The following is an 18,080-nucleotide window of genomic DNA, read 5'->3' on the forward strand; positions in this document are numbered from 1 at the left end:
ATGTGACACTCTGGTAGGGAATTGGTCTCTCAGAATTTTATTTTCGGGTGTCACACCACAGGGGGCTGAACACAAATACACGACACAACTATCAGATTTATAATTTTAAAATAACTACAAATCCAGTATCATTTCCTTTACACATTATAAAAAGAATAAACTAAAAAAATAAAAAACATGGAAGTTTATGGATGTAACGTGAAAATATGTGGAAAAGTTCATGAGGATGACGACTTTTATAAACTTATAAATTGTAGAAGATAGATAAATAGAGTGGTTTATTTTTTATAGGGCGGATTGTGGGGCTCTGGGTGGATAGTGGGGCTTGGGGCAGATTGTGGGGCTCTGGGCTGATTGTGGGGCTCTGGGCAGATTGTGGGGCTCTGGGCAGATTGTGGGGCTCTGGGCAGATTATGGGGCTCTGGGTGGATAGTGGGGCTCGGGGCGGATTGTGGGGCTCTGGGCAGATTGTGGGGCTCTGGGCAGATTGTGGGGCTCTGGGTGGATAGTGGGGCTTGGGGCGGATTGTGGGGCTCGGGGAGGATTGTGGGGCTCAAGGCGGATTGTGGGGCTCTGGGCGGATTGTGGGGCTCTGGGTGGATAGTGGGGCTCGGGGCGGATTGTGGGGCTCGGGGAGGATTGTGGGGCTCAAGGCGGATTGTGGGGCTCGGGGCGGATTGTGGGGCTCGGGGCAGATTGTGGGGCTCGGGGCAGATTGTGGGGCTCGGGGTGGATTGTGGGGCTCAAGGCGGATTGTGGGGCTCAAGGCGGATTGTGGGGCTCAAGGCGGATTGTGGGGTTCAAGGCGGATTGTGGGGCTTGGGGCGGATTGTGGGGCTCTGGGTGGATTGTGGGGCTCAAGGCGGATTGTGGGGCTCGGGGCAGATTGTGGGGCTCGGGGCAGATTGTGGGGCTCGGGGCAAATTGTGGGGCTCAAGGTGGATTGAGGGGCTCTGGGCGGATTGTGGGGCTCAAGGTGGATTGAGGGGCTCTGGGCAGATTGTGGGGCTCAGGTTTGATTATGGGGCTCAGTGTGGATTGCGGAGTAACAGTTAGTTTCTGTCCTTCTTGTTTCAGGGAGTTATTTCCATGTTTTCACCTTGGATGATGATGATGGTCGTGACACACACGGTGGAGCGGATTTGGTGCGGTGTGTGATGTGCGGGGACAAGATGCTTCTGTATGAGGAGGTTTGGCTCCAGACATAAATACACTGAGGAAAATAAGTATTTGATAAACTGCTGATGTTGCAAGTTTTCCCACCTACACAGAATGGAGAGGGCTGTAATTTTTATTGTCGGTACACTTCACCTGTGAGAGACAGAATCTAACAATATAATCCAGAACATCACATTGTATGATAATTACATAATTAATTTGCATTTTATTGCATGAAATAAGTATTTGATACAATAGAAAAACAGAACTTAATATTTGGTGCAGAAACCTTTGTTTGCGATTACAGAGGTCGGACGTTTCCTGTAGATCTTGACCAGGTTTGCAGACACTGCAGCAGGGATTTTGGCCCCCTCCTCCATACTGATCTTCTCCAGATCTTTCAGGTTTCGGGGCGGTCGCTGGGCAACATTGAGTTTCAGCTACCTCCAAAGATTTTCTATTGGTTTCTGGTCTTGAGACAGGCTAGGCCGCTCCAGGACCTTGAAATGCTTCTTACTGAGCCTCTCCTTAGTTGCCCTGGCGGTGTGTTTCAGGTCATTGTCATGCTGAAAGACCCAGTTATGACCCATCTCCAATACTCTTACTGAGGGAAGGAGGTTGTTGGCCAAAATCTCACGATACATGATCCCATCCATTCTCCCTTCTATATGGTGCACTCATCCTCCCTTCTATACAGTGCACTCATCCTACCCCTTTTGCAGAAAAGCACCCCCAAAAGTATGATGTTTCCCCCACCATGCTTCACAGTTGGGGCAATGTTCTTGGGGTTGTTCTCATCCTTCTTCTTCCTCCAAAGATGGCGAGTGGAGTTGATACCAAAAAGTTCTATTTTGGTCTCATCTGACCACATGACCTTCTCCCATGTCTCCTCTGGATCATCCATATGGTCATTGGTGAACTTCAAATGGTCCTGGACATGTGATGGCTGGGGTGAGCAGGGGACCTTGTGGGTCCTGAAGGATTTTAATCCATGACGGCGTATTGTGTTACTAACAGTAATGTTTGAGCCTACGGTCCCAGCTTTTCTAATTATTGACCAGGTCCGCCTGTGTAGTTCTGGGCTGATTCCTGACCTTTCTCAGAATCTTCCTTACGCCACGAGGTGAGATCCTGCATGGAGCCCCAGACCGAGGAATATTGACAGTCATCTTGTGTTTCTTCATCTTCTAATAATTGTGCCAACAGTCATTGCCTTCTCACCAAGCTGCTTGCCTATTGTCGTGTAGCCCATCCCAGCCTTGTGCAGGTCTACAACTTTGTCCCTGGTGTCCTTAGACAGCTCTTTGGTCTTGGCCATGGTGGAGAGGTTGAGGTGTGATTGAGTGTGTGGACAGGTGTCTTTTATACAGGTAACGAGGTCAAACAGGAGCAATTAATCCAGGTAATGAGTGCAGAGTAGGAGGCTTCTTAGGGCTTGTTTCCACATGCGAGAAACACGTCCGTGTCTCGCATGTAGAAACCAAGCTCTGGCGCCGGCACTCAGGAGCGGAGCTGTGCGGCTCCATGTGTTCCTATGCGGCTGCACGCTCTGCTCCGGAGTGCAGACACCAGAGCTTGGTTTCTACATGCGAGACACGGACGTGATTCTCGCATGTGGAAACAAGCCCTTACAGGAAAACTAACAGGTCTGTGAGAGGCAGAATTCTCGCTGGTTGGTCAGTGATCACATACGTATTTCATGCAATAAAATGCAAATTAATTATGTAACAATCCTACAAAATGTGATGTTCTGGATTTTATTCTTAGATTCTGTCTCTCCCAGGTGAAGTGTACCTACGATAAAGATTACAGCCCTCTCCATTCTGTGTAGATGGGAAAACTTGCAAAATCGGGAGAGTATCAAATACTTATGTTCCCCACTGTATATATACACTCACTGGCCACTTTATTAGGTACACCTGTCCAACTTCTTGTTAACACTTAATTTCTAATCAGCCAATCACATGGCGGCAACTCAGTGCATTTAGGCATGTAGACATGGTCAAGACAATCTCCTGCAGTTCAAACCGAGCATCAGTATGGGGAAGAAAGGTGATTTGAGGGCCTTTGAACGTGGCATGGTTGTTGGTGCCAGAAGGGCTGGTCTGAGTATTTCAGAAACTGCTGATCTACTGGGATTTTCACGCACAACCATCTCTAGGGTTTACAGAGAATGGTCCGAAAAAGAAAAAAAATCCAGTGAGCGGCAGTTCTGTGGGCGGAAATGCCTTGTTGATGCCAGAGGTCAGAGGAGAATGGGCAGACTGGTTCGAGCTGATAGAAAGGCAACAGTGACTCAAATCGCCACCCGTTACAACCAAGGTAGGCCTAAGAGCATCTCTGAACGCACAGTGCGTCGAACTTTGAGGCAGATGGGCTACAGCAGCAGAAGACCACACCGGGTACCACTCCTTTCAGCTAAGAACAGGAAACTGAGGCTACAATTTGTACAAGCTCATCGAAATTGGACAGTAGAAGATTGGAAAAACGTTGCTTGGTCTGATGAGTCTCGATTTCTGCTGCGACATTCGGATGGTAGGGTCAGAATTTGGCGTAAACAACATGAAAGCATGGATCCATCCTGCCTTGTATGGAGCATCTTTGGGATGTGCAGCCGACAAATCTGCGGCAACTGTGTGATGCCATCATGTCAATATGGACCAAAATCTCTGAGGAATGCTTCCAGCACCTTGTTGAATCTATGCCACGAAGAATTGAGGCAGTTCTGAAGGCAAAAGGGGGTCCAACTCGTTACTAGCATGGTGTACCTAATAAAGTGGCCGGTGAGTGTATATTACACGGATTTCTCGTATTGTTCTGTACAGAAACATAAAGAATTTGTATCAGTGATTCCTAGAGGTAGCTGCAGAGAGCGGGGACGCCGAGCTCGGGATTAATACCGCCACACCGTACATTGGCATTATGGAGGATTATTCGCTGCTTTCTCGATTTGCTTTTCACAATGCTCTTTTTTCTTCTTTCAGTGTTGGGTCCTGAAGACCTCCAGGAACATAAGATCTAATAACACGGGACCACCAGGAGCATGTACAGTTCTCAGAATATTGATACATAGTAATCATCCAAAACCACTGGATCACAAGCGACTTGTACAAGTCTCAGATACACGATCCTCTAAACTCTCTAGACCACCAGGGACATGTACAGATCTCAGATTACAGGACCATAATAATCATAGAGTGTAAGACCACCGGGCCCCCAAAGACATGTCCACTGGGATCCCATAGAGAAAGAAATGTCAGCTTACTGGTCACCAAGGACCAGCCCTAAGCCCACGGTGTACAGACCTCCAGCCCCCCTGGACCACCAGATAATTAACAAACCCCATTTAGCTGAGATTAGACTCGATAACACATAGAAGGACACAGACATGCGACATTTATCATCTTCTCACCCTTTCCCTGGTCTCGTTGGAGAGGAACTTTGCACACTCGGTGTAGTTGGCCCAGGTGCGGTTATTGCCCAGCACCAGATCCCAGCTGCCGTTCATGTCACACCGGCGATAAGCGTGACCTGCAGGGATGAGAAAATACACGTGGAGGCATCCAGTCACTGACACAGTGCAGCAGAAGCTCTACATTTCATAGACAGCGCTGGTTCACATGTGGCTCCTCATCAAGAGATCGTCAGCAAACACCAAACCTGGAAAACGCAGCAGCAGCAGCATGGTGGCCTCCATCTACTGTACCTCCACTATGTGGCCTCCATCTACTGTACCTCCGCTATGTGGCCTCCATCCACCTCCGCTATGTGGCCTCCATCTACTGTACCTCCGCTATGTGGCCTCCATCCACCTCCGCTATGTGGCCTCCATCTACTGTACCTCCACAATGTGGCCTCCATCTACTGTACCTCCGCTATGTGGCCTCCATCTACTGTACCTCCACTATGTGGCCTCCATCTACTGTACCTCCGCTATGTGGCCTCCATCTACTGTACCTCCACAATGTGGCCTCCATCTACTGTACCTCCGCTATGTGGCCTCCATCTACTGTACCTCCACTATGTGGCCTCCATCTACTGTACCTCCGCTATGTGGCCTCCATCTACTGTACCTCCGCTATGTGGCCTCCATCCACCTCCGCTACACAGCCTCCATCTACTGTACCTCCACAATGTGGCCTCCATCTACTGTACCTCCGCTATGTGGACTCCATCTACTGTACCTCTGCTATGTGGCCTCCATCTACTGTACCTCCACCATGTGGCCTCCATCCACCTCCGCTACACGGCCTCCATCTACTGTACCTCCACTATGTGGCCTCCATCTACTGTACCTGGCCTCCATCTACTGTACCTCCGCTATGTGGACTCCATCTACTGTACCTCCGCTATGTGGCCTCCATCCACCTCCGCTACACGGCCTCCACCCACCTCCACTACACGGCCTCCATCTACCTCCACTATGTGGCCCCCATCCACCTCCGCTACACGGCCTCCATCTACCTCCACTATGTGGCCCCCATCCACCTCCGCTATGTGGCCCCCATCCACCTCCACTATGTGACCCCATCCACCTCTGCTATGTGGCCCCCATCCATCTCCACTATGTGGCCTCCATCTACCTCCGCTATGTGGCCTCCATCCACCTCCGCTACATGGCCCCATCCGCCTCTGCTACGTGGCCTCCATCCACCTCCGCTATATGGCCCCCATCCACCTCCGCTATGTGGCCCCCATCCAGCTCCGCTACGTGGCCCCATCCACCTCTGCTACGTGGCCCCATCCACCTCCGCTATATGGCCCCCATCCACCTCCACTACACAGCCTCCATCCACCTCTGCTACGTGGCCCCATCCACCTCGCTGTGTGGCCCCATCTACCTCTGCTACGTGGCCCCATCCACCTCTGCTACGTGGCCCCCATCCACCTCCGCTATATGGCCCCCATCCACCTCTGCTCTGTGGCCTCCATCCACCTCTGCTACGTGGCCCCATCCACCTCCGCTATATGGCCTCCATCCACCTCTGCTCTGTGGCCTCCATCCACCTCTGCTACGTGGCCCCATCCACCTCCGCTATATGGCCCCATCCTTCTCCGCTATGTGGCCCCCATCCACCTCCGCTATATGGCCTCCATCCACCTCCGCTATATGGCCCCCATCCACCTCCGCTATGTGGCCTCCATCAACATCTGCTACGTGGCCTCCATTCACCTCTTCTATGTGGCCTCTATCCACCTCCGCTATGTGGCCCCATCCACCTCCGCTATATGGCCCCCATCCTCCTCTGGTCTGTGGCCCCATCCACCTCCGCTATATGGCCTCCATCCACCTCTGCTCTGTGGCCTCCATCCACCTCTGCTACGTGGCCCCATCCACCTCCGCTATATGGCCCCATCCTCCGCTATGTGGCCCCCATCCACCTCCGCTATATGGCCTCCATCCACCTCCGCTATATGGCCCCCATCCACCTCCGCTATGTGGCCCCATCCACCTCTGCTACGTGGCCTCCATCAACATCTGCTACGTGGCCTCCATTCACCTCTTCTATGTGGCCTCTATCCACCTCCGCTATGTGGCCCCATCCACCTCCGCTATATGGCCCCCATCCTCCTCTGGTCTGTGGCCCCCATCCACCTCCGCTATATAGCCCCCATCCACCTCTGCTATGTGGCCCCATCCACCTCCGCTATGTGGCCCCCATCCTCCTCTGGTCTGTGGCCCCCTCTCCCATGTATCCAGGGACCATCTCTAATGTTAGGCTCTACTATAAGGGGTGCACTATGACATCCTATGACGCGGACACTGTGGGCAGAACGATGGGGCCGCGCTGTGGGCGTCAGTATGAGGAGGGCAGTGTGGGCGACACTACAAGCAGTGGGTAATATGAGGTGGGCACTAATATAAAGCAGGCGCTATATGAGGTGGGCATGAGAGTGACAATAAGGACGTGTACAGCGGGGGGCGCTGTAGGGAACATCACCGGCATTACTAAGGCTGTGGGAACACTCAGCTTTGGGTTTAGGAGAAGGACCTGCACTTTTATTGACACTTTGTATCTCTATGTGATACTATTTGTCACGTGTCTGAGTGTCACATTCTGTTGTACACACATTACACAAACACTATGCACAGATAACACACAATACACATTACACACACTACACATACTACACACAATACACTACACATACTACACACAATACACACATTACACACATTACACAAACGCTATGCACAGATAACACACAATACACATTACACACATACACTCATTAAACACGCAACACACACATTACACAACCAAAATGCATCCACTACACACAATTCACGTCATACACATTACCTAAAAACTATACACAGGCAGCACTATGGCTCAGGTTAGCAGTGTACTATATATGGGGCAGCACGGTGGCTCAGTGGTTAGCACTATATACAGTGGCTCAGTGGTTAGCACTATATACAGTGGCTCAGTGGTTAGCACTATATACAGTGGCTCAGTGGTTAGCACTATATACAGTGGCTCAGTGGTAAGCACTATATACAGTGGCTCAGTGGTTAGCACTATATACAGTGGCTCAGTGGTTAGCACTATATACAGTGGCTCAGTGGTTAGCACTATATACAGTGGCTCAGTGGTTAGCACTATATACAGTGGCTCAGTGGTTAGCACTATATACAGTGGCTCAGTGGTTAGCACAGCAGCCTTGCAGTGCTGGAGTCCTGGGTTCAAAACCCATCAATGAAAACATGGTTTCCTCCCACACTCCAAAGACACACTGATAGGGAATTTAGACTGTGAGTCCCAATGGGGACAGTGATGATGATGTGTGTAAAGTGCTGCAGAATAAGATAGCGCTGTATAAGAAAAGCATAATATAATAAATATACACACACACATTAAACACACTACAGATATTACACAAACCATACACACTACATAGTAGCTATACAGATAATACACACTACACATAAAATACAACTACACACATTACACACTATTCATACACTGAAGAAACAATGCATATTACAAACAATACACACATTAATACATTGCACACTTTACACAACACACATTACATCTATTAGATATAACACTGCACACACTGCATACAATACACATAATGCACTGCACAAACTCTGCCCATCACACACATTACTACACACAACACACATGATACCAATCACACACACATTACACACTGTAACCACACACTCTAGATCATACATAATCCTCGCCAGGATCTGGTCTCGGGTCGATCACTCCTGCAGGAGTATCGGGGATGGCCGCCGTCCTCGGCTTCTTCTCTATTAAAGGCGATTTCCCACAAAGTTACATTTAATCGAGATTTGAATCATTAGATCTCGGAATAATAATAAGTTCTACAATTCGATGATCTGACTGTACCACGTCTCCTGGGCGGGGGAGGAAGGAAAAGAGAGTACACCGCCAGGACGGTCGAGATCGCAGCTGATTCTTTCTGTGAGGTAAAACATTGATTAAAAACAGGTGGAGAAATGTCTTCTCTCACGGAAAGAATCAGCGGTGACCCCGGCCGCCCTGGCTGTATCCTCTCTTTTCCTTCCTCCCCCGCCCAGGAGATGGGGTACAATCAGACCATATTCCTGCACGGTGAGACCCGACCATTACACCGTACAGCAGGGGACATTTATGAGATTATCTCAGCACAGGAACATTTTATTTATCACATCCAATTGTGGAAATTATTATTAGTCCAAGATCCATTGAATAAAATGTAGAATTAAATTAACATGGTTTGTGGGAAAGCAGAAAATGACCAATGAAGGTCTATAGGGGAGGTCAGTCATCTATCAGCGCCTGGGATACACAGATCCTCTACACACAATATATATATATATATATATATATATATATATATATATATATATATATATATATATATATACAGTATATATATATATATATAGTCACCAATGAAGGTCTATAGGGGAGGCGATCTCACCGGTCAGTCATCTACCAGCGCCTGGGATACACAGATCCTCTACACACAATATATATATATATATATATATATATATATATCTAATATATAATTGCCTAGAATACTACTTCCTGCAATTTGTGCCAACTTCCGTGGCTTTGTCCGGAGCTAATGTCCGGAGATAATGTCCGGAGCTAATGTCCGGAGCTAATGTCCGGAGATAAGTGACGTCACCAGTGTCCTACACCCAGGCAGAGCACAGTGGCCCCAGGCAGAGCACAGGGGCCCCAGGCAGAATATGGGGCCCCAGGCAGAGCACAGGGGCCGCAGGCAGCATATGGGGCCCCAGGCAGAGCACAGTGGCCCCAGGCAGAGCACACACCAAATCGGAGGCCGAGGGGCCCCACCAACCAAATCGAAGGCCGAGGAGCCCCGCCCAACAAATCGAAGGCCGAGGGTCCCCGCCCACCAAATCGGAGGCCGAGGGTCCCCGCCCACCAAATCGGAGGCCGAGGGTCCCCGCCCACCAAATTGGAGGCCGAGGGTCCCCGCCCACCAAATTGGAGGCCGAGGGTCCCCGCCCACCAAATCGGAGGCCGAGGGGCCCCGCCTACCAAATCGGAGGCCGAGGGTCCCCGCCCACCAAATCGGAGGTCGAGGGTCCCCGCCCACCAAATCGAAGGCCGAGCGGCCCCGCCCACCAAAGCGGAGGCCGAGGGGCCCGGCCCCGCCCACCAAAGCGGAGGCCGAGGGGCCCCGCCCACCACATCGGAGGCCAAGGGGCCCCGCCCACCAAATCGGAGGCCGAGGGTCCCCGCCCACCAAATTGGAGGCCGAGGGTCCCCGCCCACCAAATCGGAGGCCGAGGGGCCCCGCCCACCAAATCGGAGGCCGAGGAGCCCCGCCCAACAAATCGAAGGCCGAGTGGCCCCGCCCACCAAAGCGGAGGCCGAGGGGCCCGGCCCCGCCCACCAAAGCGGAGGCCGAGGGGCCCCGACCACCACATCGGAGGCCGAGGGTCCCCGCCCACCAAATCGGAGGCCGAGGGTCCCCGCCCACCAAATCGGAGGCCGAGGGTCCCCGCCCACCAAATCGGAGGCCGAGGGTCCCCGCCCACCAAATCGGAGGCCGAGGGTCCACACAACCAAATCGGAGGCCGAGGGGCCCCGCCCACCAAATCGAAGGCCGAGGGGCCCCGCCCACCAAAGCGGACGCCGAGGGTCCCCGCACACCAAATCGGAGGCAGAGGGACCCCGCCCACCAAAGCGGAGGCCGAGGGTCCCCGCCCACCAAATCGGAGGTCGAGGGTCCCCGCCCACCAAATCGGAGGCCGAGGGTCCCCGCCCACCAAATCGGAGGCCGGTCCCCGCCCACCAAATCGGAGGCCGAGGGTCCCCACCCACCAAATCGGAGGACGAGGGGCCCCACCAACCAAATCGGAGGCCGAGGAGCCCCGCCCACCAAAACTAAGTGCGGCCCCAAAAGTAAGTGCGCCCCCGGGTGCAAAAGTAAGTGCGCCCCCGGGTGCAAAAGTAAGTGCGCCCCCAGGTGCAAAAGTAATTGCGCCCCCGGGTGCAAAAGTAAGTGTGCCCCCGGGTGCAAAAGTAAGTGCGCCTCCGGGTGCAAAAGTAAGTGCGCCCCCGGGTGCAAAAGTAAGCGCGCCCCCGGCCCCGGGTGCAAAAGTAAGCGCGCCTCCCAGTCCCGTGTGTGAAAAGTGCTGCTGTAAAGCTGGTAGCGCTGTTCAAGCACCATGTATTTCCTTCAGGAAATGCCCATCTAATATATAATTGCCTAGAATACTACTTCCTGCAATTTGTGCCAACTTCCGTGGCTTTGTCCGGAGCTAATGTCCGGAGATAATGTCCGGAGCTAATGTCCGGAGCTAATGTCCGGAGATAAGTGACGTCACCAGTGTCCTACACCCAGGCAGAGCACAGGGGCCCCAGGCAGCATATGGGGCCCCAGGCAGAGCACAGGGGCCCCAGGCAGCATATGGGGCCCCAGGCAGAGCACAGGGGCCCCAGGCAGCATATGGGGCCCCAGGCAGAGCACAGTGGCCCCAGGCAGAGCACAGGGGCCCCAGGCAGAACATGGGGCCTCAGGCAGAGCACAGGAGCCCCAGGCAGAGCACAGGGGCCCCAGGCAGCATATGGGGCCCCAGGCAGAGCACAGGGGCCCCAGGCAGCATATGGGGCCCCAGGCAGAGCACACTGGCCCCAGGCAGAGCACAGGGGCCCCAGGCAGAGCACAGGGGCCCCAGGCAGCATATGGGGCCCCAGGCAGAGCACAGGGGCCCCAGGCAGCATATGGGGCCCCAGGCAGAGCACAGCGATATTTTGGACCACTGTGCGGTGTTTCAGACCCCCTGTGTGATGTCTGGGGCCCTGTTCTTAAGTATATTAAAGATTAAAGTAACGTATATTAAAGTATATTATAGATCAAATTTGACACGTTTATGAGCACCATTGAGTGATATACTCAAGAATGACATAATTTTTCAACATTTTATGGTTTCAAACTGTAAACACTCAGAGTTTTTTTTACTTCAACCAGAAAACCTTAACGGTTCATAAAAAACTTGACTGTTCAGGATATGATAAAAGTCATAGTATTCTGAATCTTTAACTTATAAAGATACCTTTACATGGGGTGATTATTGGTTCCAGAGAGGCTTTCGGCCGATAATCGTACACATGGCTGGTGACAGGACAATACAATATAAACGTTCAAAGGTAAACACTGATAACATTAAAATCTAATATATAATTGCCTAGAATTCTACTTCCGGCAATTTGTGCCAACTTCCGTGGCTTTGTCCGGAGATAATGTCCGGAGATAAGTGACGTCACCAGCGTCCTACACCCGCTCAGGGTGGACAAAGATATATGCCTTCGTGGTGCGCGGCACTTTTCTGATTGGTTGCCGCCTGCCGCGAGCGACCAATCAGAAATGTGCCGTACTGTCAAGAATTGTCAAGAGCTGGTGAGTGCAGCCATTGTTTGTTCTTTCTTACTATTATTTATTAATTGTATTATTCTTACATTTGAATAAATAAAGTATATATGGATTCTAGACTCCCGATTCTTTAGAATCGGGCTGCCATCTAGTATATATATATATATATATATATATATATATATATATATATATATAGTCACCAATGAAGGTCTATAGGGGAGGCGATCTCACCGGTCAGTCATCTACCAGCGCCTGGGATACACAGATCCTCTACACACAATATATATATATATATATATATATATATAGTCACCAATGAAGGTCTATAGGGGAGGCGATCTCACCAGTCAGTCATCTACCAGCGCCTGGGATACACAGATCCTCTACACACAATATATATATATATATATATATATATATATATATATATATATATATATATATATACAGTATATATATATATATATATATATATATATAGTCACCAATGAAGGTCTACAGGGGAAACAACTGCAATCAAGTGTTGGCGATAACTGGCAATGAGTCTTTACAGCACTCTGGAGTCCACGCTATGTCATTCTGGTCAGCCGGCCACTCCTGGGAAGGTTAACCATTGTTTCATGTTTTTTTGTGGGTAATGGCTTAAAGATTTAGACATGGCTTTATAACATGGCTTTCTTTTATTTTTAACCTATTTACAATTTTCTTGTGAAGTCTCCTATTAGACGGACACATGAGGCAAATCTATGGAGTGAGATCGGGGTTTAGGTGGGATAACACTGTGATCTATGGGGGATTCCCAGGACGTCCCCCATAATCCTGGCTATTCTCACATACTGAGCCATCGGAGGATGGAATCTGTAGCGGCTCGTCTCATTGCTGTATGTACAGGGGCTATCCCTCACACTATATCCTCCATCTATTACTGGAGAATGTACAAGTATCGGACGGACGGACCCCCATGGTGCTGCTTTTATCATCACGTCTTGTGTGCATCACCAGATACTGTGACTGAAATAGAGGAGAAGGGGCTGTAGAGGTCAGGGCCGGGCAGCCAGACAAATACGCCAATAAAATGCAACCTTTATATAGTATTATATAACTGGTACAACGAGGGGGATGTGACTCTGGGGTGAAGCTCCGCCGGACACCAGAGGGGCTGTAGACCGTTACTTCCCTGGACTTCATGCTCCTACGAGCATATAACGTGTGAACGATCAGCGGCGCCGGCTGTGGATCCACAGGACGTCACTCTCAGATTCCATGATGGCAGCCACTTGCTGAATAAAATAATATAACTAAATATGCAAATCCAGGGCAGAAACCCAACCGTCGGCTTAGGATTTCTACTGTCGATTCTCCATGAGATATTTCTCACTGTGTTCTCTGATATGAATCTCATTCAGCAAACACCCTGTGACAGCTCCTGCAGGGGCGCTAGAAATAATGCATGGTGTTCAGTAGTGTGCAGAGATGGCCTGGGTAGGCCTCCGCCATAGAACCTGCCATGAAGGTTACAGGTGACGCTGCTACCCTGGTGAGAGACACAGGGGGCGCCAAGCTCGGCCACTGGGCTCATGTGATTGACAAACTCAGCACTGATGCTGTTACATTGTTACTTCTAGGGCAGAAACAAAGTAACAATCATTATCATAATGAATCCATGTGTAAAGAACAGAGTCTGTTATATGTAAGCACAGGGAATATTGCCAAGCGGGCAACCAGCCACCAGTCATCAGCTATTAGCCATCAGCCCACCAGCCGTCAGCCAAACAGCTACCAGCCATCAGCCAACCATCAATCAGGTAACCAGCTACCAGCCAACCAGCCACCAGCCCCAGCCAACCAGCCATCAGCCAACTGGAAATCAGCCATCAGCTAACAGGCTATCAGCCAATCGGCCATCAGCCAACCAGCCATCAGCCATCCAGCTACAAGCCATCAGCCAACCAGCCATCAGCCACCAGCTAACCAGCCATCAACCACCAGCCATCAGCCAACAAGCCATCAGCCACCAGCCATCCAACCAGCAAATAGCGACCAGCCAGCAGCCAGCTATCAGCGACCAGCCAACCAGCCACCAGTCATCAGCTATCAGTCACTAGCCAACCAGCCAGCAGTCAACAACCATCAGCCACCAGACATAAGCCACCAGCCACGAGTAACCAACCATCAGCCACCAGTATACACTATGCATGTATTACATGACAGGTTTGCATATTGGGAGTATAATGCATGCCTTTAAAGTGATAGTTACAAGTCTAGACCCCTAATACACTGAGCCGGGGTCTCCCCGGCAGTAGCCGCTGATCCATATAGCAGCTAGTCCTTCTCATGCAATTGATGGAAGCAGAGCAATACTCGATGCTGATCGGGATGACCTTCTATACTGACGGGCAAGAGGTCCGGTATAGGGGACAGTTACTGGCAGAGCTTTACACTAGTGACACTCCACTTACATCATGAATTGTAGCCATAATATAACTCTATAATAACGCAGAAGCTGCACGTCTGTATTCACTACGACTCTTATCCATCAGTTATGGTTAATGCCGATCGTCAAGTGAGATGGAGAAGAACCAGATCATTCAGAAATCCACAGCATAATAGATCAGGCATTATACATGAGAGCGTGAGAAGATCCCAGGGTCAGCTCCTCTCTCCTTCCCTCTCCCATGTACAGCCCAAATGCACTTCTCACCTTCCTGAAAAACCTCACCCCATCTTGCCCAAACACAGTGCATGAAAAAGCTTCATACAATTGCAAAAACTACTTGCTCTTTATCTTCCTACTCCTACTGATTTCAGGGGACATCTCCCCCCAACCCTGGTCCACCATCCACCAACCTCAACTCCTACCCTACCTCAAATCGAAACCATAATAATCTTACTAATATTAATTGCACTCTTTCATCTCCTTCTTTTAATTGTGCCCTTTGGAATCCAGGGTCTGTATGTAACAAGCTTCCTTTCCTACACAATTACTTTCTCAAAAACTCTCTTAATCTGTTGGCCCTCACTGAAACCTGGATCCAGGACTCTGACACTGTCTCTCCTGCTGCCATTTCCCATGGTGGCTTAAAATTCTCACATTCCCCGAGACCCACAAACAGAAATGGTGGTGGAGTTGGCATACTCCTGTCCCCACAATGCACCTTCCAGGTCATCCCACCAACTCCATCACTCTCATTCCCTTCTTTTGAGGTCCACACCATCAGGCTCTTTCATCCCCTCTCCCTCAGAGTAGCGGTCATATACCGGCCTCCAGGCTCACCCACCCACTTCCTGGACCATTTCTCAGCCTGGCTGCCGCACTTCATGTCCTCAGAACTCCCAACCCTTATCCTGGGAGACTTCAACATCCCCATTAACAGCCCCACTTCCACATCTGCATCCCAGCTTCTATCACTAACCACTTCTCTATGCCTCTCACAGCTCTCAACCTCTGAAACACACAAGACGGTAACACCCTGGACCTGGTCTTCGCCCGGCTCTGCACAATCTCCTACCTAGATAACTCACCGCTTCCCCTCTCTGACCACAACATTCTCTCCTTCACGCTCACAAATCCTCGCTCACCCCAGCACACTCCTATCTACCATTCAGTCAGAAATCTACATGCTATTAACCCTCATACACTTTCAGACTCCCTACACTCATCATTGTCCCCAATCTCCTCTTTTCCTGTCCTGATCTGGCGGTACATCACTTCAATGACACTCTTAGAAGCCCCCTGGACCAAGTAGCTCCCCTCACCCTCAGAACCTCCAAACACAGAGTGAAACAGCCCTGGCTCACATCGCAAACCCGATTCCTCCAGCGATGCTCTAGGAGTGCTGAACGCTTATGGAGGAAAACTCGCACCCCAGAAGACTTCACACACTTCAAATTTAGGTTAAGAACCTATAACTCTGCCCTTCACCTCGCCAAACAGACCTACTTCACCACCCTGATCTCCTCACTAACCAAGAACCCCAAGAAACTTTTTGACACCTTTCACTCCCTCCTCAGGCCAAAACCACAAGCCCCTTTCACAGACATTTGTGCCGATGACCTGGCCTCCCACTTTATAGAGAAAATAGATAACATCCGTCAGGAAATCCGATCCCAGACACCAAGTGCAGTGACTCCCATCCCTCCCTGCATTTCCCCTGGCTCACTCTCCACATTCAATCCCATCACAGAAGAAGAAGTCTCCAAGCTCCTCTCTTCCTCTCGTCTGACTACATGCACTACTGACCCCATTCCCTCTCATCTCCTCCAGTCTCTCCAGTCGTCATTGCTCACCTAACTACAATCTTTAATCTCTCCCTCTCCTCAGGCATTTTCCCCTCCTCCTTCAAACACTCTATCATTACTCCATTACTAAAGAAACCCGCCCTCGACCCATCCTGCACAAACAACTACAGACCGGTCTCCAATCTCCCATTCATCTCTAAACTCTTGCAGCGCCTGGTCTACTCCCGCCTTACCCGTTACCTCTCCACTCATTCCCTCCTAGACCCTTCACAGTCCGGGTTCCGCCCCCTACATTCGACAGAAACTGCACTCATCAAGGTGACCAATGACCTTCTGACAGCAAAATGTAACGGTGACCACTCTCTGCTCATTCTTCTTGATCTTTCTGCAGCTTTCGACACTGTTGACCACCCTCTCCTACTCTCTAGGCTCCAGTCACTAGGCATTAAGAACACTGCTCTCTCCTGGTTCTCCTCCTATCTTTCTGAACGCTCCTTCAGTGTTCTGTTCTCCGGCTCCACTTCATCTCCTCTTCCTCTCACTGTCGGGGTTCCTCATGGCTCAGTCCTTGGCCCCCTTCTCTCTCTACACGGCCCCAATTGGACAGACCATCAGCAGATTTGGCTTTCAGTACCATCTTTATGCTGATGATACAACTATACACGTCATCCCCTGACCTTACCCCCACTGTACTACAGAACGCCAGTACAGTCTGTCCGCAGTCTCCGACATCATGTCCGCTCTCTATCTGAAACTCAACCTCTCCAAAACTGAACTTCTTCTGCTCCCGCCTTCTACTAACCTCCCTAAATCTGACATTTCCCTCTCCGTGGGTGGCACCATAATAACACCCCGGCAGCAGGCACGCTGTCTGGGTGTTATGTTTGACTCCGATCTCTCCTTCATATCCCATATACAATCTCTTGCACGCACGTGCCGCTTACACCTAAAGAACATCTCTAGAATCCGTCCTTTTCTCACCATGGAAACAACAAAAACCCTCACTGTCGCTTTGATCCACTCCCGCCTGGACTACTGTAACGCTCTATTAATTGGCCTCCCCCTCACTCGACGTTCCCCTCTCCAGTCCATCCTTAATGCAGCAGCCAGGGTCGTCCATCTGGCTAATCGCTACTCGGACGTGTCCGCTCTTCGCCAGTCGTTACACTGGCTGCCCATTCATTACAGGATACAATTCAAAGTACTTGTTCTCACCCACAAAGCTCTCCACAGTGCGGCACCCCCTTACATCTCCTCCCTCATTTCTGTCTATCGGCCTAGCCGACCGCTGCGCTCTGCAAATGACTTTCGGCTAACCTCTGCACTAATCCGTACCTCCCACTCCCGACTCCAAGACTTCTCCCATGCTGCGCCAATCCTCTGGAATGCTCTACCCCAAGATATTAGGACCATCCACAATTTACATAGTTTTAGACGCTCCCTCAAAACACATTTGTTCAGAGCGGCCTATCACGTTCCCTAATCAAAGTAATTTTATGTTTGTGTGTAGCCCATTCACTATCTCCATCTACCCCCCACCCCCTGAAGATGGCTGGACCATCATTGTAAATACATCGTTGTAAATACACACCTGTACTTTGTATCTCCCCACCTCATTGTAGATTGTAAGCTCTCACGAGCAGGGGCGGCTTATTGTGCTTTATTATTGTATTGTTAACATTGTTACTTATGACCGTTGTGTTTGAAACTGTTATAAAGTGCTGCGGAATATGTTACCGCTATATAAATAAAGATTATTATTCTCATACCGGTGCTACATGTGACTCCTACGTGGTGAGACC

At 50.3% G+C, this 18,080-nt stretch overlaps 1 protein-coding gene across 1 annotated transcript in view; it reads right to left on the bottom strand.

Moving 5' to 3' along the window:
* PTH1R (parathyroid hormone 1 receptor) overlaps positions 1-18,080 on the bottom strand; it is a 247,940-nt gene that overhangs the window by 49,418 nt on the left and 180,442 nt on the right. The window contains exon 4 of the mRNA XM_077267851.1: positions 4,571-4,689. Within this exon, the coding sequence (XP_077123966.1) occupies positions 4,571-4,689 (119 nt within the window). The remainder of the gene's footprint in view (positions 1-4,570; positions 4,690-18,080) is intronic.

This window comes from Ranitomeya variabilis, chromosome 6, assembly GCF_051348905.1.
Source record: "Ranitomeya variabilis isolate aRanVar5 chromosome 6, aRanVar5.hap1, whole genome shotgun sequence".
NCBI lineage: Eukaryota > Metazoa > Chordata > Amphibia > Anura > Dendrobatidae > Ranitomeya > Ranitomeya variabilis.